This window comes from Kogia breviceps, chromosome 1 (genome assembly GCF_026419965.1).
Source record: "Kogia breviceps isolate mKogBre1 chromosome 1, mKogBre1 haplotype 1, whole genome shotgun sequence".
Taxonomy (NCBI): Eukaryota; Metazoa; Chordata; class Mammalia; order Artiodactyla; family Physeteridae; genus Kogia; species Kogia breviceps.
This window is the reverse complement of record NC_081310.1, coordinates 71,633,658-71,657,018: the sequence shown is the minus strand read 5'-3', so window position 1 is coordinate 71,657,018 and position 23,361 is coordinate 71,633,658. Positions and strand designations below refer to the sequence as shown.

Genomic DNA, 23,361 nt, shown 5'->3' with positions numbered 1-23,361 from the left:
CAGGGAATGACAAGCCAATCACAGACAACCTGACCTCTTACTGGGAAAAAGGCAGACAGAACCATTACGCTTCTTGCATGGATAAGGGAAAAAGAAGTATCTGTTCGGAAGGATCCTCAAAAAAAGACGAGGAAAATGCCGACTGGGGGACTATGGTCCAGCCCACAGAGGCCGTTCTGTAAAGACTAAGCTGCATCCCTGCCCTTCAAATTTAGGTTTGTTTTTCTGTTTTCAGACTTATTTTATGAGGGGAAACTTAAGATGGAATATGTTGGGTTTTTTGGTTTTGTTTTTGAATGTTTTTTTTTTTTTTTTTTTTTTTTTTGCGGTACGCGGGCCTCTCCCGTTGCGGAGCACAGGCTCCGGACGCGCAGGCTCAGCGGCCATGGCTCACGGGCCCCGCCGCTCCGCGGCATGTGGGATCTTCCCGGACCAGGGCACGAACCCGTGTCCCCTGCATCGGCAGGCGGACTCTCAACCACTGCGCCACCAGGGAAGCCCTGAATGTTATTTTTGATATAAGCACGTCCTACTCATTGAAACCCACCTTTAACAACTAATATGTAAGTATAATATTCACTTATAACTATAGGGAATTATCTTTATTTATTTATTTATTTTTGGCCGCGTTGGGTCTTCGTTGCTGCCCGCGGGCTTCCTCCAGCTGCGGCGAGTGAGGGCTACTCTTCGTTGCGGTGCGCGGGCTTCTCACTGCAGTGGCTTCTCTTGTTGTGGAGCACAGGCTCTAGGCACGCGGGCTTCAGTAGTTGTGGCATGTGGGCTCAGGAGTTGCGGCGCACGGGCTTAGTTGCTTCGCGGCGTGTGGGATCTTCCCGGACCAGGGATTGTACCTGTGTCCCCTGCGTTGGCAGGCGGATCCTTAACCAGTGTGCCACCAGGGAAGTCTCATCTTCTTTTAAATGTGTATATTTTGTGCTAAAATATAGGCTCTGTGATAACAGGGACCTTGTCTCCTGGTCCATTGTGTACCTGACACAGGAGGGTTGACTGAATAACTCACATGCACTGAAATAAAAATGACATCCAAGCACTATTTGGGTGATGGGATACGTTTAGTGCAGAGTACTTCTCCTACGATTGACAGGGAATTCAGCCCAAGATAAAGTTAAGTTTTCCTCAGCCAAGCAGGCAAGAGCAGCCTCCACACGTTCTGGGCTCACAACTTCTTGTTGAGTTGCTGCTAGCCCACACTCCCTGTGCTCCAGGTGAAGTGAGGACCATGCCTCTGTCAATGCAAACATCGACAACAGAACTCAGGACATGGGAAGGAGAAGCCTCTGTGTGAGGCATACCTGATGACCGTGGGGTACAGCTCCGAGGTGTAGATATACACGACATTGAAGGCAGCGCTGATGGTCAGTTTCCCCAGCAGGGACAAGGAATGGCTGTTCACCACTGCGAACACACCTGTGTCTGAGGAGGACAAGTGCCACATCTGTGAGGTCCTCGGTGGAGAAAAATTCGTCTAAGTGACACACTTAATTCTGAAGGAGCGAGAGACATTTGTGGTGATCTCAAAAACAGTGAAGAGGTCACATAACCAGACACACATTCAGAAGGTTTAGTCATCACACACAGCACACAGCAAATATTTCTCAGCATTTTGGCCATCCCCAGGAAATCTTACACAGTGGCTGTCGTGATGTGTGATTAAACCTGCACAACCTAAATGTCCATCAACAGATGAATGGATAAAGGAGATGTGATATATATATATATATATATACACACACACATACACACACACAATGGAATACTACTCAGCCATAAAAAAGGATGAAACAATGCCATTTGTAGCAACATGGATGGACCTAGAGATTATCATACTAAGCAAAGTAAGTCACACAGAGAAAGACAAATACCATATGATATCACTTACTTGTGGAATCTAAAATATGACACAAATGAACATGTCTGTGAAACAAAAACAGACTCAACAGGTATAGAGAAGAAACGTGGTTGCCAAGGAGGAGGGGTGGGGGAGAGAAAGATTGGGAGTTTGGGATTAGCAGATGCAAACTATTATATAGAGAATGGATAAACAACAAGGTCCTACTGTTTAGCACAGGGAACTATATTCAATATCCTGTAAAAGCCATAATGGAAAAGAATATGAAAAAGAATATATGTATAACTAAATCACTTTGCTGTACAGCAGAAATTAACACACTGTAAATCAACTATACTTCAATAAAATTTAAAAAACAAACAAACAAAAAAATCTGCACTCACTCCTGAATGACAGAGCGCCCTGAAAACTTCTGTACTGGGGGCAAGTAAGCTTCACGGAAGTCGTTAAGTTCCACCTATCTAAGGGTATTACTTGCCTCTCCTTTCTTCCCAACCTAGTTCAACAATCAATGATGTAAAAGGTTGATCAGCATGACAAGCCCTGACTCACAAGAGGAGTGAGTCTCAAAAAACTCCTATCTTCTGTTTGCATTCCTTGTGTTTCATTGTAAAGATAAGGAATGATCCCACTAAACTACTACAGAAGATATAAAACATTAACGTTCTTTAAAGAACAAGACTCTAAATGTGGAACTACTTTTCATCCTTCCTCCTCCCCAACTTCTTACTTGAAGATTACTAATCAATAATGATATTTCAGTTTCTTAATGTAATGTTTTTTACATAAAACACAAAAATACAGTTTATGCTAGTTCACGTCCCTATCAAAAATGCTATCAATTGTCCAGTGGTTCTTTCCTTTATTAATACTATCTTCTCTGGGATCTTACAATTTAATTATTCCCTTTCAAACACATTTAACCTCTCCCCTTCAGCAACCCACTAGGCCGTAACCTTCAAAATAACAGTCTTCTTCTCCTTAGGAAAAAGCAAAAATTCTCATTGGCTCCACTGCACTTTCTCCCCTTCACAGTCAAACATCTTCAGTGAGTGACTGACCCTCCATTTCCTCAAACGCATCTGCCCTGTACATCACTACAATGTGGCCTCCAATACCATCCTCTCCTGAAACTCCTATTCTTGAAGGTCAGCAGCAATGTCCTGATCACCAAAGTAATTGCCTCTCATTCTCTTTGACATTTCTGACTAACAGATCATGCCTGTCCCTTCCTTGGGACTGCATACCTAGCTCATCCAAACCACTCTTCCCTTAAATAACTCAAATGCAATATTCTTTCCTGCCCTTGACCTCCACGGTGCCTATTTCCCAATCCATGCAAATGGCATGCTTTAGACACTCTCCTGTAGTTGCTTACTTTTCCATCTTGTCTGCCCCCAAATACACTTTGAGTTGTCTCAGGCTAAGGCCTTGTTTGTATCTGTTTCCCTCACGACACCTCCCATAGTCTGACCACAGTGGAACTCACTAAATATTTATTGAAAGAGTAAGTATAAGGACGATAACAGGGATTAAGTGAAAAGAATCTGTGCGCATGTTCTTTCAATGTCTGAGGAGGGAGGCGCATAATATATCCCATTCCAAAATAAAAGCTTCACATTCCCAGCTTGACTATGAAATAAAACTTCAACTACTTTAAAGATGGTGTTCTGAACGCAGTGGGCCAGGCACTGCCAAACTCGACCATCTGGGGCCTTCTTCTCTTCTGCCAGGCTAGTTGGAAGAATATGTCAGCAATTTTAAGTACTGAATATATTATTTTAAGCCATGAGGTACTTCTGGAAAAATAATCATGCTCAAGGTATAGGTCTGGACTTTTGATATCTAACAACTTCAAGTAAACCAATAATGAGGGCAAATTAAATTCATCAATGATTTTCCAGAAAACTGAGTGAGTCAGGAAGAGGTCTTGGGTGGCACTGAAGCAAACAGAAATGTGCACATTTGCTTAACTGCAAATGATCTTTGGGACTGTTTTCAACCCATACAGGATGGCACCTTCCAGAACTGTGTTGGAGATACTCTACAACATCTTTAAAACAGGTTAGGGGATTGCCATCCTGAAAATTAAATTCAAATAACATGTTGCAGAAGGCTTACCATCTAAACACCCACAAGATCCAAGGCTGGAAGATTTCTCCCCTGTGAGGCTCAGGACACTTCCAGCAGTGGCCCATCTGGGGAGCCTGGCTCCAGCCACATACCCACAAGTGCTCCCATCAGCCTGACACCTCATCTGATGCTTGAAACTTCTCTCCTTGTTCCTGCCAGTGGAGTCTGCAGTGGCCATTTGAACCTGGGGGAACTCACTCTCTCCAAAGATAGCCCATGTCAATTTCAGACAGCTCTGTTTATTAGAAAATTATTTCTTAGCCTGCCTGTGGAGCTGCCGGTCTATCAGTCATCATGAGTTAATATTTAGGAAAGCTTTTCGGCCACTGGGCTGGTTCCCTGGATTTCTGACCTTGGTTTTTATCTGAAAATGAAATTAGATATTATTGGCTATTATCAATGAATGTTCAAAGTGACTGTTTAGGAAAAAAAGAGTGATTTAAAAGGAAAAATTAAGCTCAATTATCTTTGGGAGAAAAAAAGGGAATTTTCAAAACACTTGTATTCTTCGAAGTACTGAACTTCAGAGGTTTTAAGTTGATTCCAATGATGAGGATACCAGGGACATCATTTTCAGAACTACTTATCTGAAGTTTTCTCAGAGCCCACTAGGGTCACCAGAACAAAATACCTCAGTACGTTACAGTCACATTTCACTGACCCAAATAAGAAAAATTAAACTTAATCATCCACTTCATTCACTGAGTGATTATAGTAAATTTTTATTGTTTATGAATATGTTAAAAATCTTTAACACAGCTGTAGGTCCTGTACTATGATACATAAGTTGGGCAAAGAAGCACAATTCATTTTGCTTTCCTTTGGCTTTTTTTTTTTTTTCTAAAGAAAAATACCACATATGCCAAAAATTCCATCACTATAGTTTTGCCATTTCTAGAATTTCACATGAATGGAATAATTCAGTTTGTAGGCTTTTGTGTCTGGCTTTTTTTAGTTAGCATAATGCTTTTGGAATTCATCCACATTGCTCCCTGCATCAGTAGGTCATAGCTCATTGCTTTGTTGCTGGTGAGTAATTCATTGTATGGATATAACACAATTTGTTTATCCATTCCTCAGCTGAGGGGCATTTGGGTTCCTTCCAGTTTGGGGCTATTATTACTAAAGCTACTATGAACATCAAAGTCCTTTTGTGGATCTATGTTTCTGCTTCTTTGGGGTAAAGTTTAATCAGACAGTAAATTTATGTTTCTCTTTAAAATAAGCTGCTAATGTTACCCAAAGTCTCTGTACCATTTTACATTTCTATCAGCAGTGTATGAGAGTTCCAGTTCTTTCTTAATCACTGCTGACATTTGGTATGGTCAGTCTTTTTAATTTTAGCCATTCTAATAGGTGTGTAGTGGTATCTCATTGTGGTTTTAACTTTCATTTCCCTAATGTCTAATGATGTTGAACATCTTTTCCCATGCTTATTTTCCATATTTATATCCTTTTGCAGAAGTGTCTGTTTAAACCTTTCTCCCATTGTTTTCTCATTACTGAACTGTAAGAGTCCACTCTATCTTCTGGGTACAAGTCCTTTATCAGGTATACGTTTTACAAATATTCTTCCCAGTCTGTGCCTTGCTTTTCATTTCCTTAATAATGTCTTTTAAAAAGCAAAAGTTTTGGGCTTCCCTGGTGGCGCAGTGGTTGGGAGTACGCCTGCCGATGCAGGAGACACAGGTTCGTGCCCCGGCCTGGTAAGATCCCACATGCCCGTGAGCCATGGCCGCTGAGCCTGCACGTCCGGAGCGTGCTCCGCAACGGGAGAGGCCACAACAGTGAGAGGCCCGCATACCGCAAAAAAAAAAAAAAAAAAAAAGCAAAAGTTTTAATTTTGGTGAAGTCTAAGTTATGAATTTTTTCGTGTGCTTTTTGTGTTATATTTAAGAAATCTTTGCCCAAAGGCACTGAGATTTTCTTCCATGTTCTCTTTTAGAAGTTGTGTAGTTTTAGCCTTTATACTGTGGACTGAAAAAAAAACACAACCTAAAAGTTTACAATTATGTTTCATTCCAGGGACACACTGAGAACTTACACCTGGGAGACAGCCTCTCAGATAGCTCTGAGGGACTGTTCTGGACAATAAGAGGACCCAGGATATATAGGAGTTTTCGCAAAAAAAAATCAGATAGTCAGAACATCAAAAGATTACTGCTAGTTAAAGAAAAAAACAGATATCTCAGGTTAAAGAATTTAGCACTTCCTATTCGTGGGAAAATGCAAGAATCTGGGCTCAATGAAATCATTCTTTTGATATGCACCTTAACTATCTAGGGCCAATATCCTGTTTTCTCCATCCTGAATCACCTCAGGGTGCATCACAGGGGGAACAGATATGGTGGCTGATGGTTTGATGGCTGCAACATCCTTTGTTTACTGACATGTCTGGTGATTCTTTGTCCACAACATTTAGACATACCATTCATTTCAAGTTAATTACTGCATATGATGGGATGTGCAGGTTGAAGGTAAATTTTTTACATATGGATATCCAATTATTCCAGCACGGTTTATTGAAAAGATTGTCTTTTCCTCATTGAATTGACTTGTCATCAAAAATCAATTGACCATGTGTATTTTTCTCTATGTGTGTTATGATTGAATGAAACATTTTTAAAAGGTGAATAAAATCTCAGCCCCCTCAAAAATAAAATAAAAATCAAATGATTATATAGATCTATTTCATATTCAATTCTATTATCTATGCATCCACCATTATGCCAATATCACACTTTTTTTTTTTTAAATTTTCAAGCCATGCCTCATGGCTTGTGGGATCTTAGTTCCTCAACCAGGTATCGAACGCAGGCCACAGCAGTGAAAGTGCCGAGTCCAAGGAATTCCCCTACTGTCTTAAAATAACTTTGTAGTAAGTTTTAAAATTAGTTAGAATAAAGTCCTCCAACTTAATTTTTCTTGATAAAAATTATTTTGGATATAATTTGCAGTTCCATAGAAATTTTAGTATTAACTTGTCAGTATCTATCAGCAAAAAGAAGCCTGGTGGAAATTTTATTGGGATTGTGCTGAAAATAGATTGATTTGGGGAGAACTGACGTCTTAGTATTTTCTGATCCTTGAGCGTGGTAAGCTCTTCATTTATTTTATTATTACCATTACCACCAATTCATTTATTTAGTCTTCTTTAACTTCTCTCATCAATGTTTTATATTTTACAGTTTTCTACAGGTCTCATACATATTTTTAAGTTTTTATTCCTAAATATTTCATTTTTATTTTTTATAAATGGCATTGTTTTACTTCAATTTTAAATTGTTAATATATAGAACTAAAATTGTGTGTCAAAAGACTGCTAAACTCATTTCTTTATTCTAATAGATTTTTTTTTTAGGATTTTCTATGGAGACAATCATGAAGTCTTGCGAATAAAGACAGTTTTAGTTCTTCCTTTTCATTTTGGATCCCCCTAATTTCTTTTTATTGCTTTATTGTATTCATGAATAATTTCAGTACAATGCTCTAAAGATGTGGCAAGAATGGATATCCTTGCCTTTTGCCAATCTTAGGGAACAAGCATTTAGTTTTTTCACCATTAAACGTGATGTTAGCTGTAGGTTTTCCTTTATCAGGCTAAGGAAACTTCTACTTCTACTTGCTGCTAGTTTTTGTAAAGAATGGGTGCTGAAACCTGACAAGTGCTTTTCCTACTTGTATTGAAATGATCATATGATTTTTTTTTCTTTTTGGTCTTTTAATATGGTGAATAACACTGATTAGCTTTTGAATGTTAAACCAACTGTGCGTTTGTGGGATAAATCCTTCTTCGTCATGATGTATTATACCTTTTTTATTCATTGTTGAATTTGCTAATGTTTAGTTAATAGATTTTTGCATCTATATTAATGAGAGATATTGGTCTGTAGTCTTCTCATAATGTCTTTGTTTGGTTTTAATATCAGGGTAATTGCTGACCTCACACACTGGGTTGGAAGAGTATTCACTTTTTTTTTTTTTTTCTGGAAGAATGTGTAGAATTATGTTATTTCTTCCTTATGTGTTTCATAATTTACCAGTGAAGCCATCTGGGCCTGGAATTCTCTTTGTGGGAATGTTTTAAACTACAAATTAGATATCTTTACTGGATAAAGGATTATTCAGGTTATCTATGGTTTTGTACACTTTGGTAGTTTGTATCTTTCAAGGAATTTATCCATTTTAGCTAAGTTGAATTTATTGGCATAAAAATGTTTATAATATTCCCTTATAAATGTCTACAGTTTCTATAGTGATGTCCCCCATTCATTCCTGATACTGGTAATCTGTTTCTTCTTTCTTTTTCCTTTATTAGTGTGGCTAGTGGCTTATTGATTTTATTGATCTCAAACAACCAGCTTTTGGTTTCACTGATTTTTCTCTATTATTTTCATGTTTTTATTTTATTGATTTTTACTTATATTTATTATTTCCTTCCTTTTGCTTACTTTGTGCTTAATTTGTCAGTCTTTTTTTTTTTTTTAATTTGCCTTCTATTTTCTTAAGGGAGATGCTTAGATCATTGATTTGAAAACTTCCTTTTTGCTGATACTTTTTTAAAAAATTTATTTTTGGCTGTGTTGGGTCTTTGTTGTTGCGCATGGGCTTTCTCTAGTTGTGGTGAGCAGGGACTACTCTTCATTGCAGTGTATGTATGGGCTTCTCATCGTGGTGGCTTCTCTTGTTGCGGAGCACGGGCTCTAGGCACACAGGCTTCAGTAGTTGCAGTACACGGCCTCAGCAGTTGCGGCACACTGGCCCTAGAGCGTGTGGATCTTCAGTAGTTGCGGCGCGGCTCAGTAGTTGTGGAGTGCGGGCTCAGTAGTTGTGGCTCACAGGCTCTAGACCACAGGCTCAGTAGCTGTGGCACAGAGGCTTAGCTGCTCTGCAGCATGTGGGATCTTCCCGGACCAGGGATTGAATCTGTGTCCCCTGCATTGACAGGCAGATTCATAACCACTGTACCACCAGGGAAGCCTGATACATTTTTTAATTATACAAATTTCCCTCTAAGCACTGCTTTACTGCATCCCACAAACTCAATATGTTGTACTTTAATTATTGTTTAATTAAAAATTTTCTAATTTCCCTTCTGATTTCTTCTTTGACCCATGTGTTTTTAGAAGAATGTTTTTTGAAATCCAAATATTTGAGGATTTCCTGAAAGCTTTCTGTTATTGATTTCTACTTTAATTCCATTATGGTCAAAGAACTTATTTTTGTAAGATTTCAATCCTTTTAAATTTATTGAAACTTGTTTTATGGCCCAGAACATGGTCTCTCTTGGTACATGTCCTGGGTGTGCACTTCAGACAGAATGCATATTCTGCTGTTTTAGGTAATGTGTCTGACAAATGACAGTTAGGTCATGTTGGCGTTTAAGTCTCCATATCCTAATTCTTTTCTGTCAGTTTTTCTATCAGTCACTGAGAGAGAGTACTGAAATATCCAACTGTAATGTTGGATTTGTCTATTTCTCCTTTCAGTTCTGTCCATTTTGCTTCCTGTGCTTTGAATGTCATCAAACACACAAATAGTCGGGATTGTAACATCTTTTTGATGAACTGACCACTTTCTCATAATGTGTTTATAGTTTTAATCAAATCTGGAAAGAAGTAGACCATCATTTCTGCAAGTATCTTTGTTTTTTACTTCCTCCTTCTCAGGTTCCATTGCATAACTGTTGGGCTTGGTGTTGTCCTACAACTTTTGTTTGTTTCGTTCTGCAGCTTCTTTTGTTATATCTTCCTCACTGATCTTTTCTTCTGTGGTTCATCTCATCCACTGCTTATTTTTTATTTTCATATAATGTATGTTTCATCCCTAGATGTAATGTGTGCCTCTTCTATCTTCTCTTTCTCTGCTCATTATTATCTTGCTTTCTTCTACCTTCGTAAACATATGCAGTATATTTATAATAGCTGTTTTAAGGTCCCTGCCTCCTCATTCTATTGTCTGTGTCATTTTTGGTTCTGTTTCTATTGATATTTCTCCTGGTTGTGGGAGGTATTTTCCTGCTCATTTGCATGCCTGGTAATACTGACTGGATGCCAGAGGTTGTGAATGTTACACTGTTAGGCGCTGGATTTTATTGTATTCCTTTACATATTGTCGCTCTTTTTCCTGGAATGCAGTTAAATTACTGGGAATCACTTGATCCTCTGAATTTCTTAAGCACTTTTAGAGCAAGCTCTGCTATAGCAGCATAGCCTATAGTGTTGGGCTACTTTGACCCAGGAGGTCTTTACCCAGTGGTCCACATCTGGCTAAAGGCAACACGAACTAGGCATGGCCCTAGGTTCCGAGAATTGTTCCACTTGTTCCTTTCTGGTGGCCACCTCCCCAGCCTCAGTAGCTGTCTCAAATGCATGCCCAGGTCAGTAAGCAGCCAAGGGCTCAGAGATCTTCTGCAGATCTCTAGAATTCTTACTCCATATATTCCTCTATATATCTTACTCCTCTCCAGTAGTTTGCCCAGGAAACTCTAGCCATATTGGCCTTCCCAAGCTTTACTTTCTGCCTTATCAATTTGGTAAGAGCACCAGGATTTGCTGGGTGTCCCTTTGTGCACTGAGGCCTGGAGACCTGAGCTAGGGTACTCTTAGGGCACATCTTGTTTCATTTCTCTCAGGGATCACTTCTGTCTTCTGCAGCCTGTTGTCAAATGTCTGAAAATCAGTGTTTCTTATATTTTGTCTGGTTTTATAGTTGTCTAAAACAGGAGGTTAGCTGGTCTCCATTACTATCATAGGCTATTAAAATTAAAGTTCCTGTAGCATTCTGTTGTCAATTCTCATATGGCACCTTCTGTTTTTATTGTTTTTGTTTCTGTTTTTATGAATCATTCGTTTTCCTCACTAGATTATAAGCTCTTTGAGGCCAGGAACCAGACCACATTTATAAATAGTACCCTGTACATAGCAGGCCCTAGAGAAGTCAAATGAATAAAGAATGGACAGGCCGAGGTTGAACAAAGCAATGAGAGATAAAGGTTCTGCTAGAGCTCAGTCTGAGGACACTCCCTTCAACTGTGAAACTGTTCATCTCGTCATGTGCTGTGACTTCCCAGAATTCAGATTCTCTGGCAGGATCACAACTGCCAGAAACCTCCTTGCCAACCTCCTTACCCAGTGCAACCCTGACACGCCAGGTTCTTGAACTCTGGCCAATTCCCATCAGGCCTGCCCACTGAAGAGTTAAGAATGGGTCCTAGTCAGGCAGCATTAATTCTCTAAGGCTATGGCTTTACCATGTGCAATGAATACTTTGGTCTGAAAACTCTAAGAGGACAAATAAGCATTCCCCAAAGAGCACTGATTTTAGAGTCAGAGAGACGTGGGATCTGAATCCCAGGTGTGCTGCTTACTTGCTGTGCAACCTTGGACAAGTTGCTTGACCTACCTGAGCTTCAGTTCCCTTAGGAAATGGGGAGAAGAGGTAATACCTCTATGTATGAAGAGAAACCAGCACATAGTTAACACTTAATAAGTGGTCACCAGGGGACTTCCCTGGTGGCACTGTGGTTAAGACTCCTCACTCCCAATGCAGGGGGCCAGGGTTCGATCCCTGGTCAGGGAACTAGATCCCACATGCATGCCACAACTAAGAGTTCTCATGCCACAACTAAGGAGCCCTCCTACTGCAACCAAGACCCAGCACAACCAAATAAATAATAAATAAAATAAATATTTTTTTAAAATAAATGGTTGCCAGTATTACAGCTTAATTAGGACCCTTTAAGCAAGGAGAGAGGTCAGGTAAAATGTATGAGGACCAATCTGTGGAAGAAATTAGTGGCCACTTGGTAACACTGCCCTCAGGGGAGAACATTTACTTGGAGGCCGACCAGGGTGCAGATATGTACTGAATAGGACACTTTTGTCCAATAATTATCAACCATAGGCTAAGGAATGCCAAGCAATCTATTTTCTAGCTTATTGGCCGTCTCTTATAGAGGTATCCCTATGTCTGTACCTCAGACACTGAGCATCACAGTCATACGTAGATGTTAAAAAAGAGTTGGTTGGTAGAGGGCCACCTAAGTTGACAGAGAGAGCAAATGCATGTTTGGTGGGAAAAGTGAGGGCAAATGAGCATAAAAATCAGTGAGAAAATGAGTGGTCACCAAGCTCACGTAAGATGGTAACAGATGTTTTCCAACTGCTAGGTTTCTTTCTTAATATATATTTATCAGAACTTTCACAACAGGTAGCCTAACCCTCGGCACTTTGAAAAAATTGAGATTTAAAAGAAAGCAATCAAAATATTCTGAAGAGTAAAATATGAAAGGTTCAAAGAAAGTTTGAAGAATAAATACTTTTAGCTCAAAGTAGTGAAGATTCAGGAATAGCTAGATACTCCCTGCAAAGAGAGAAAGGATTATGCAAAAAAGGTGTGACCATCTGTTCTCTATCTCTGGTGATGAATAAAACGAAAGGAAATGGGCTCAGCTGTAGTGGAAGAGCTCATTCTAACCTTTGCGTGGCTATTAAAAATAGAAACTACTTGCTAAGGAACATCATGGAACTTCTTTCTCTGGAAATCTTCAAACATAGACTACATCCACTTTTCCGGCAGGAATCCTGCTCCCGGGGCACATCTGTGGGTGCGTAAGACAGACGTGCTGTGTTTGTTACTCAGTGTCCGCCAAGGGCATGACCCATGAGGGGCTCCGCTGCTCGCTTAGGACAGACGGGACGTGAGCACAGGGTGGTGACTGGTCTAGATGGGAGACCACGCATCTGCTTTCCCTTTGGGTTTGTGTAGAAAGGGCTGTGTGCAGAGGCCCAGGGTGTGGGTACCTGGAGTACAGATACGTGGGAGTGAGGAAAGACATGCATCGGCCTGGCTTGTCAAGGTGTGACAGCTTACAGGGGCATTTAGAGTAACAAGGAAAAGTTTCTCTCTATAGAGTAATAAATAGACCACTGGATATTACAGGTAGAAAACAACTGAATTTCTAGGTTGTCTATGAGAAACAGAATCTGCTGAACTGAAAGTTGCAGTGATTTGAAGCCCATTAATGTCTTGTCCCAGACAAACAGAACTGGGCACTTAGTTCTACGAGCCCACGGCAGGGCAACAGTCGAGTTTCTCCTTTTGCTGGCACTAGCACAGGTAACAACTTTCTTAAAACTATGACATTTTTTTCTTTTTGTACATGAAAGAGTATTTATTGAAAACATGGTTACTGACAGGAAGCTCCTGGCTACTCTCAGGTTACAATCTTGGCTCACAACTGGAAGTGTTACTTTTTTTTTTCTTGGCCTCCCATTTTATTTTCCCTCAAACGTTCCATCCTAGGATAGGTAGATCTTATATAAATATATATACATGTCTGTATAAGTATGGCCTATAGTAAAGAAAACATATAGTACACTCTTCATTGGGCAGTACCCACCATGCTAGGCTACCAATACTGAATGCCACCGTGCCCACGCGTGTCCAAGGAGAGGGGCTGTGTGTGTGGTTTACAAGTGCTACAGCACCAGGGAAGCCTCGATGGCAAACTTACTGAATTCTCTAGTTTCCAGGATTCCGTGAAAATCACTGTAAGGCTGTTCTTTTTTTAAAAAATTAATTAATTTATTTATTTTTGGCTGCATTGGGTCTTCCTTGCTGCGTGCAGGCTTTCCCTAGTTGCGGTGAGCAGGGGCTACTCTTCGTTGTGGTGCACGGGCTTCTCATTGTGGTGGCTTCTCTTGTTGTGCAGCACAGGCTCTAGGTGCACAGGCTTCAGTAGTTGTGGCACGTGGGCTCAGCAGTTGTGGCTCGTGGGCTTAGTTGCTCCATGGCCTGTGGGATCTTTCCGGACCTGGGCTCGAACCCATATCCCCTGAATTGGCAGGTGGATTCTTAACCACTGCACCACCAGGGGAGTCCCCAAGGCTGTTCTAAATATTGAGTAAAATACTAACTAGTGAACCAACAGGGTTCTGGATTTAAGGCACAGAACTCCCGGTGGCAGCTAGCAGCACAGCAGGTATACTGGAGGGCTGCATAACTAGGACATGTAGCCTTGGAGTCTTCAGTGAGACGCTGGTACACCTGACCCTTAAGGAAAAGCGATCACCAAAGGAGCACTTAATACATGGTATGCTCCGACGGGAAATGAATTCGTCAGCCGCATTTCTAGTTGTTATCAAAACTTTATGTTAGGGAGTTCCCTGGTGGTCCAGTGGTTAGGACACGGAGCTTTCACTGCCGGGGCCTGGGTTCAATCCCCGGTCCGGGAATTAAGATCCCACAGGCCGCACGGTGCAGCCAAAAAAGAAAAAATTATTTTAAACCATTTCACAATGATTCCCACCTGAAGAACAAGCTCCATGGTGGAACCCTGTCAAAATCCCAAAGTCACCAAAACAGGGCTTTCATTGTATCCTATTCCCTAGCAGCAGAGAGTCTGTTATGACCCACTTCTTACAGCTGACAATCACTGCTAAAACCACAGTTTTTGATGTAATAGAGGGCATGTCTCAGGTGTGCTAGTGCGGAAAAGAGGTTGAGGACCAGCACTATCTATAGTATTTCTATAGAGGGGCAGAAGTCATGTTAGATATGGATGCCAAAGGGACCTTTTTTTAAAGCTGTGTTTACATAGCAAAGCTACAAATATAAAAATAGCAAGTTTCCTAAGGATGTTTTATTCACACTTTCTATAAGAATGAGAGGTCAACTGTCACCAACAGTGACTATTATTCAATAATTGTGCTGCTGTTATTATCAGGGTGGCTTGGGAGTATTGATGGAGACAATGAGGGGTGCCGAAGCCACCGTGGAGAACCAGTGCCTCTCATCTCCAGTCTATGACTGGCTGGAATGAGGAGGTCAATCTGCAGCTTTGGACAGAGTCTCCTTCTGTGCAGAACTAAATGGCCCACATCATCATCAAATAAACAACTCCAACATCACCAGTACTGCAGTCCAGACACCCCAGATGGTAGCTTAATCGCCTGAAAGAATTAATAGTGCACCTCTAAGCACATTATTCACCCGGAGAATAGTATAGGCAATGGAAAGAATCTGGCCCATTATATCCCACACCATTGTTAAATAATATGCAATCACAGAGATGAAGCACGGCATATGGTGATCGCTCCACTATATTGAGATTCATTGTAATAAAAGTGCTATTCAAAACCCTCATGTAGAAATTGGAAAGGCATACCTTTCTTTTCTGGAAGAAACATGACAATAAGACAAGCCAGTCCTCCTAGGCACAGAAATGCTGCTAATGTCCGCTTCCGACCAAACCTAAATAATACAAAGAAATTTACGTTTCCCTTAAGAATCTTATATATTCATCTGCTTCATCCCCCTAACCTTCCTTTTTTAATGTCCTCACTTTCATTATATGTTCATCTTTTCTTAAGGAGTGGGTGGCACCTGTGACTGACCAGGACATGAAATAAGTAACCATCCGTGACAGTGAGAGGCCCGCGCACTGCGATGAAGAGCGGCCCCCGCTCACCGCAACTTGAGAAAGCCCTCGCGCTGAAACGAAGACCCAACACAGCCAAAAATTAAATAAGTAAATAAATAAATTTATTTTTAAAAAATAAATAAATAAGTAACCATCACAAAGCCAAGGAAAACTTGCTGGATGGCGGGTTTAAATCATGTGTGCAGGAAAAGAATAGGGAATCATTCTATCTATTTCTGTGAGTGCTATGTTTCAGGCACTTTCTGTGCTGAAATGCTTTCTGTCTATGTTATCTTACTTAATGCTAATAATAAACCTGTAAGGCATATGCTGTTATATTCTCCGTCTTCTAGAGAATAACACTGAGACATGGAGAATGGAGTCTTCCAGCTCATTTCATTTTCTGGTTACTTGTATCTTAAGCAGTTAAAATTTTAAACACACCTCTCTCTCTCTTAAAAAGACACACATGAAGAAACTCCTGTTAGCATGTCAGAATTAAGTGAAATTTATTGCACACTTTCTTGGGAGAAATAATTTTCAAATAAGAGCTCTAGACTTAGAAGGAAGATACGAACATTGATTAGCCTTCCTTTACTAGGAGCCGGCAATGTGTTAGGTCCTCTGTCAGGAGCTTCAATGTTATTGTAATTTTTTTTTTTTTTTTTTTTTTTTTTTCCGGTACGCGGGCCTGTCACTGTTGTGGCCTCTCCCATTGCGGAGCACAGGCTCTGGACGCGCAGGCTCAGAGGCCATGTCTCATGGGCCTAGCTGCTCCGTGGCATGTGGGATCTTTCCGGACCGGGGCACGAACCCGTGTCCCCTGCATCGGCAGGCGGATCCTCAACCACTGTGCCACCAGGGAAGCCCTGTTATTGTAATTTTTATAACAATTTTTCCAGGGGAATTTTATGATCCCTGGTTTAAGGATAGCGACCATGGAGGTTTAGCAAGGTAGCTTCTCAAAGTTATAAAACTAACAAGAGGCTAAGACTAGGTTTGGATGCAGGTCTGCCTGACCCCCAAGGTGGTGTTCCTTCCCTCTGCTTCAGATTTTAATCCTGGCTCTGGTGCGGATGGCTGGGAGACAGGGAAGGACTCGGGTCTCCAGGTTATCGTGCTTAATTTAACAGTCAGTATTGAATGTCTTTCAAGTGATACGCATCATTCTAGGCAGGCACTAGGGATGCAACGACACCTAGGACACACACCCCCATCGACTGTGTCCTTGTAACACTGTCCATGGTCATCAGAGGAGGGGGCACAGGAAGCTGTAACAGGAAGCACGCCGGGGATGGTGGGAACAGATTTCTGAATACTCTGCCTGGCTCAGCCCTTGGACCATGATGAAAGCACACTCAGTCACTAACAGAGGGGTCAGCAGAGGCAACTGGAACCACTCCCCAGAGAAAAGCCCTTCAATCGAACAGAATCCAAAACTGCCCTTTAAAATGAGCTGACCGCAATATCCATGACGACAGCACCCAGTGCAACGCTAAAGGAATGCTGTTTTGGTAAAAATGATGATTTCTGGAGAATGAGAAATGGCAAAATCCAAATGTTTCCTAGCTCACAATTTTCAGTTGCCCTGGTCAGGGGTTCAATAACAGAAGGAATCTGAGAAAGCTGAGGAAAGGGTGCTCTATAAAAGAACTTTTAAAAAATATTTCAAAACTGTGCCCACTGACAATGAACAGCAAAAGCAGGATCTCTTCTTCCTCTCAACAAAGTCCAGGGGATCTTAAGAGGAAAGAAAAGTCTTTTTCATTCCTCCAGCTCTTTGTCTTATGTGAGAGTTTCTAAATGATAGTGATTGGGTCATGGAGCTCTACCTACGTCGAGTCAATATTCCCACATGTTGGGACGAACAAATCACACACAGACTGCTCAAAAACAGTTGGGTGGTAACGTCTTAATATTGGGTTAAAAACCTATGAAGACCTAAATAGACATTTCTCCAAAGAAGATGTACAGATGGCCAATAAGCACGTGAAAAGATGCTCAACATCACTAATTATTAGAGAAATGCAAATCAAAACTACAATGAGGCATCACCTCATACTGGTCAGAATGGCCATCATCAAAGTCTACAAACAATAAATGCTGGAGAGGGTGTGAGGAAAAGGGAATCCTCCTACGCTGTTGGTGGGAATGTAAATTGGTGCAACCACTATGGAAAACAGTATGGAGGTTCCTTAAAAAAACTAAAAAAAGGGCTTCCCTGGTGGCGCAGTGGTTGAGAGTCCGCCTGCCAATGCAGGGGACACGGGTTCGTGCCCCGGTCCGGGAAGATCGCACATGCCGCAGAGTGGCTAGGCCCGTGAGCCATGGCCGCTGAGCCTGCGCGTCCGGAGCTTGGGCTCCGCAGCGGGAGAGGCCACAACAGTGAGAGGTCCGCGTACAGAAAAAAAAAACAAAAAACTGAAAATAGAGATACAATATGATCCAGTAATCCGAATCCTGGGCATATGTCTGGAGAAAACTCTAATTCGAAAAGATACACGCACCTCAATGTTCATAGCAGCACTATTTACAATAGCCAAGAAATGGAAGCAACCTAGATGCCCATCAACAGATGAATGGATAAAGAAGATGTGGTATATATATATATATATATATATATATATATGATGGAATATTATATATATATATATATATATATGATGGAATATTACTTGGTCATAAAAAAGAATGAAATGATGTCATTGCAGCAACATGAATGGACTATTGCACTGAGTAAGTCAGACAGAAAAACAAATATCGTATCTCTTATACATGGAATCTAAAATATGACACAAATGAACTTATCTACAAAACAGAAACAGACTCACAGACATAAAAACAAACTTATGGTTACCAAAGGGGAAGGGCAGGGAGGGATAAATTAGGAGTTTGGAATTAGCAGATACAAACTACTGTAGATAAAATAGATAAACAACAAGGTCCTACTGTACAGCACAGGGAATTATATTCAGTATCTTGTAATAAACTATAATGGAAGAAATTATGAAAAAGAATATGTATATGTATAACTGAATCATTTTTCTGTATACCAGAAACACAACATGGTGAATCAACTATACTTCAATAAAAAAACCCCTACATAATAACTCATAAACTTGAAGCCTAAGAAATAACACACTAAAAAATGAATTCTCACTGTGTTTGGTCTGAAAAGAATTCTAATCACCATGGAGTACTTAGCAGATTCTGCATATGGACAAAGACAATAATACTTAGATATTTATGTATGTTAGTGTGTGTGTGTCTTCTACATGGTGCACTTCATATCCACCCATACTCACCATTTTTGGTTAATTAAGTAGATGCAGATAGGGTAAGATGGAATCTCTATGAGGCCAGACAGGGCCAAGTTGGCATAAATATTTCCACCTAGATCACCTGCACTGAGAGTTAGGCCATAATACACCAAGCTGCACACAAACCTGCAATTGGGGGTGAAAGACAAGAAAGACAATAAAAAGCCGGTAAGAATTTACCAGAGAAGATTCAAATCTTGGTTCAACAATGCCATCTGGCTCAAACAGTAAGCCTGACTCTCCCACTAAGCTTTCTATCCTAATATAATTTCTATACTAGGACAAAATAAAAAATAAAGGGCCCTTGGAAATGATTTGAGCTACATCCAGATGCTCTATAAAGCAAATGTGTGGGGCTTCCCTGGTGGCGTAGTGGTTGAGAATCCGCCTGCCGATGCAGGGGACATGGGTTCGTGCCCCGGTCCGGGAAGATCCCACATGCCACAGAGCGGCTGGGCCCGTGAGTCATGGCCACTGAGCCTGTGCGTCCGGAGACTGTACTCCGCAACGGGAGAGGCCACAACAGTGAGAGGCCCGCGTACCACAAAAAAAAAAAAAAAAAGCAGCAAATGTGTGGCCAGCTCCTGACAGAGGAGACATCGCTTGTGCTTTCATCACACTTTTCTGCATTTAAATGAAGACAGTGACTCTATTCTTACTTTATTTAATGCAACAACTTATAGAACACTTGCCCTAGGCAATTGTGATATTATCGAAATGACTCAAGAATAAAGAACTCCCAGAGAGAAAGCCAACAGAGGATGGTGTTGAGAACAGATGCTGATAAGTGCCTGGGTCACCAGCGGGTGGCCTGTAGGCCAGGGTGACAGGGACTCTAACCCCTGACCAGGTTCTCAACCCCTCCTGGCGTTACGCGAGTGCATATGCTATAGACGCCCAGAACAGGAAAGAGAAGACGAGGGCCATAGTAGAGGCAGGCTCCTCTAGGATGATCAAAGCCCTGCATCTATTTCTGCACGTCACTGCCAAAACACTGAGGGGGCGCCTCCTAGGAGGCAGGCATTGTGCCAGGCACAGAGCCCACATCCCGCAGCCCAGGAGCTACGCTGGAGCAAGGGCCATCCTGAAACTCCAGGTTGGGGAATAATAGGAACTTCTTCCAGAGTGAAGTGACTACGGTAGCCCCTGCTTATCAGCTGGGGATACGTTCCAAGACTCCCAGTGGATGCCTGAAACCTCAGATAGTACCGAACCCTATATATACTATGTTTTTTCCTAGCCATACACCTATGAAAAGGTTTAATTTATAAATTAGGCCCAGTAAGAGAACATCCGAATTGCTGGCATGACTACTCTCGTGCTTTGGGGCCATTATTAAGTAAAATAAGGGTAACTTGAACACAAGCACTGTGATACCCGACGGTGGATCTGATAAGAAAGACAGTGACTAAGTGGCTAATGGGCAGGATATGCTGGACAAAGGGATGATTCAGGTCCCACGTGGGATGGAGCAGGAGGGAGTGAGATTTCATCACGCTAATCAGAATGGCATGCAATTTAAAACTTATGAGTTGTTTCTTTCTGGAATTTTCCATTTAATATTTTCAGAATGCAGTTGACCTTGGGTAACTGAAACCACAGAAAGTAAAACCTTTTGTGCCTAGGAAATTGCAGTATTAAAAATAAAACAAACTAGAATAGAACGAAAATAAACCCTGACTAGGCTTTGTTAATATACGAACACATTTTGTAAACCATAAATTTTTAAATTAATTCTTATTGCAGTATAGCTGCTTCACAATGTTGTGTTAGTTTCTGCTGTACAGCAAAGGGAATCAATTATACCTATACATATATCCCCTCTTATTTGGATTTCCTTCCCGCTTAGGTCACCACAGAGCATTGAGTAGAGTTCCCTGTGCTATACAGTAGGTTCTCATCAATTATCTATTTTATACATAGATCAATAGTGTATATATGTCAATCCCAATCTCCCAGTTCATCCCACACCCCCTCCCTTTTCCCCCTTTGTAACCATAAATTTCTATACAAATAGTATAAGACTTCGGAAGTTCATCAGTTTTTGTTTTTACAATTCATTTTGACAAGTGTTTATTATGAGGAAATTCCCATTTGCTTCTCTTTTCCGTAGAAAAAGTCCAATGAGCTGCAGCTATGATGAGACCAACAGGAAAGGGAAAGCTTTCTTTCCGTCTCTGCCAAAACAGCAAAATGGGCCAAATGCCTTGGGCTATTAAGAATGGGCCACAGGAACCAAGGAGAGGGATGGGGAGGGACGATGGACCCCTGGAGCTGGCCTGCTTAGTGACTCATCCCTCTCTGGCAAATTAGCCCAGGCAGCAGCTACTTCCCATTACTTCTTCCTGGGTGGAGCTGTCATTCATATACTGAGGATGATGAGCAGTCATAGCTGGGACATCACAGGTAAGGATGCAAGGTGACACTGAATTTTCTGTTTTCCCTGTCCCCGCGAGCACTTTGCCTGTAAGCAGCAGGCTAGAGAACTTAACATATTTTCCTGAAGTACTTAAAAAATCCTTTCCATCTGCAGTAGAGAACCCCCCCCCTTACATAACGCTATTCCTAATGTGTTGTATGTGTTAGTGTGTATCTATTCTGCATTTAAAATAGAAATCCCAGTGAAGTATTCCAGCAATGGAAACACAGATACATATTTAAACTAAGTTGTGAAGGTAGCAAGTAGGGCACAAATAAACAGAGCCAGTTCAAGACACTAGAGGAATTTAGTTACCAGCTGGTGGTGAGAGAAAATGGGGAGAACCTGGGCAAGGAAGGCCTACGGTCTCAGACTCTGCTGGCAGATTTCTTTGCTGGTAGAGTTGGTCGTGGGGATGCATGATTACAGCTATTCAAATCAGTTCAATCCTGTTTATGGGCCCCAAACAAAATTTAAAATGCTTGTGTAACATTTAACAGTATATTTAGGGCATCAAAGAACTATTTAAAAAGGCACTACTGGGCTTCCCTGGTGGCGCAGTGGTTGAGGGTCCGCCTGCCGATGCAGGGGACACGGCTTCGTGCCCCCGTCCGGGAAGATCCCACATGCTGCGGCTTAGGCCCATGAGCCATGGCCGCTGAGCCTGCGCGTCTGGAGCCTGTGCTCCGAGATGGGAGGGGCCACAACAGTGAGAGGCCCGCGTACTAAAAAAAAAAGCACTACTGTGGGAAATAACCAAAGGAACAGATGTTAAGCACAGAGATATAATTTTACTCCCCATTTAAGGTTTTCTTCAATGACAGATCCACAGAGAAAATTTTAGAATTTTATAGCACCTTCAAAAAGAACGGCAGTATGTGGAATGACACTGTCTCTGTTATCGTGTATTTTAACATTCTGAGCCCCGGGGAAGAAGTTTATTTGAGAACAGCTCCTTTGGCCGTGTAAGACATAAAATAAACATGAACATTCTCCCTAGCTCTAAGTCTAGTTTGTTTGTTTTTCTGTCTGTCTGTTTTTTATCCCCTGAAGGCCAGAACCCAAAAGTTAATATTCCTGGAAAAAACAAAAACTTAAAAACAAGAAGTAAATAATCCCTAAGAAAGTAGATACTTCCTTCAAGGCAGAGGGTTTGACTGACTGTCTACTTGACATGCAAATGCAGTTTTATGGAGCCTAAGTACCTGAACATACTTTGTAAGGATTTCCTGTACAATTGGTGGAACCTCAAATTAGTAGCTCCTACGCTGTATTGTCAGGTTTGGCTTTAAAAAAGCATGAAATAATGCCATGTGCAGCAACGTGGACGGACCTAGAGATGGTCATACTGAGTGAAGTGAGTCAGACAGAGAAAGATAAATATCATATGATGTCACTTATATGTGGAATCTAAAGATAAAGGGTACAAATGAACTTATCTACAAAACAGAAAAAGAGTTACAAATATAGAAAATAAACTTATGGTTACTGGTGGGGGTGGGGGGAGGGATAAATTGGGAGGTTGGGACTGACACATACACACTACTATATATAAAATAGATAACTAATAAGGACCTAACTGTATAGCACAGGGAACTCTACTCAATACTCTGTAGTGGCCTATGTGGGAAAAGAATCTAAAAAAGAGTGGATATATGTATACGTATGACTGATTCACTTTGCTGTACACCTGAAATTAACACAACATCGTAGATCAACTATACTCCAATAAAAATTATAAATAAATAAATAATAAAGGCTCCCTTAATCTCCATGCCTCCAAACTTGTGTCCTTCATTCAACATTTCTTACGCATCTGTGATATTCCAGCACTAGGCTGGCTCAGTGGGGACGGTGGCAGCTGATGTGACCTGGACCCTAACCATACAGGTGGTAGCCAGGGTTCGGTTAGGTGGGAAAAGAGAATCAAGATTTAGAAAACTATCTTGGCAGTTTCTTATTCTCAATATACTGTTCTTTTTAGCTTTATATATATGATTAATTTAATATAAAATGACTCTCCTCTTTTCCCAAGTGAAAAATGTAGGTTTCTATGCAGGCTTCTTGCCAAATACAGGCAAACCATAGCACAACAGTCCTCTAGGCCAGTAAATATGATGTTTGTGTCCAATCCTGGACCAAGTTACATTTATGACACTTTAACAGAATGAATAATATTAAAACCTATGGTACT

General features: G+C 41.1%; 1 protein-coding gene across 4 annotated transcripts in view; it reads right to left on the bottom strand.

The window, feature by feature from the left end:
* SLC22A15 (solute carrier family 22 member 15) overlaps positions 1–23,361 on the bottom strand; it is an 86,178-nt gene that overhangs the window by 6,362 nt on the left and 56,455 nt on the right. For all 4 annotated transcript variants that reach the window (XR_010840641.1, XM_059058472.2, XM_067033862.1 and 1 more), the window contains exons 7-9: positions 18,734–18,874; positions 15,174–15,259; positions 1,314–1,434 (exon numbers count right to left, since the gene is read on the bottom strand). Coding sequence is in view for 3 of the 4 variants with exons in the window: in XM_059058472.2 (XP_058914455.1) it covers positions 1,314–1,434; positions 15,174–15,259; positions 18,734–18,874 (348 nt within the window). In the remaining variant the exon portion in view is untranslated. The remainder of the gene's footprint in view (positions 1–1,313; positions 1,435–15,173; positions 15,260–18,733; positions 18,875–23,361) is intronic.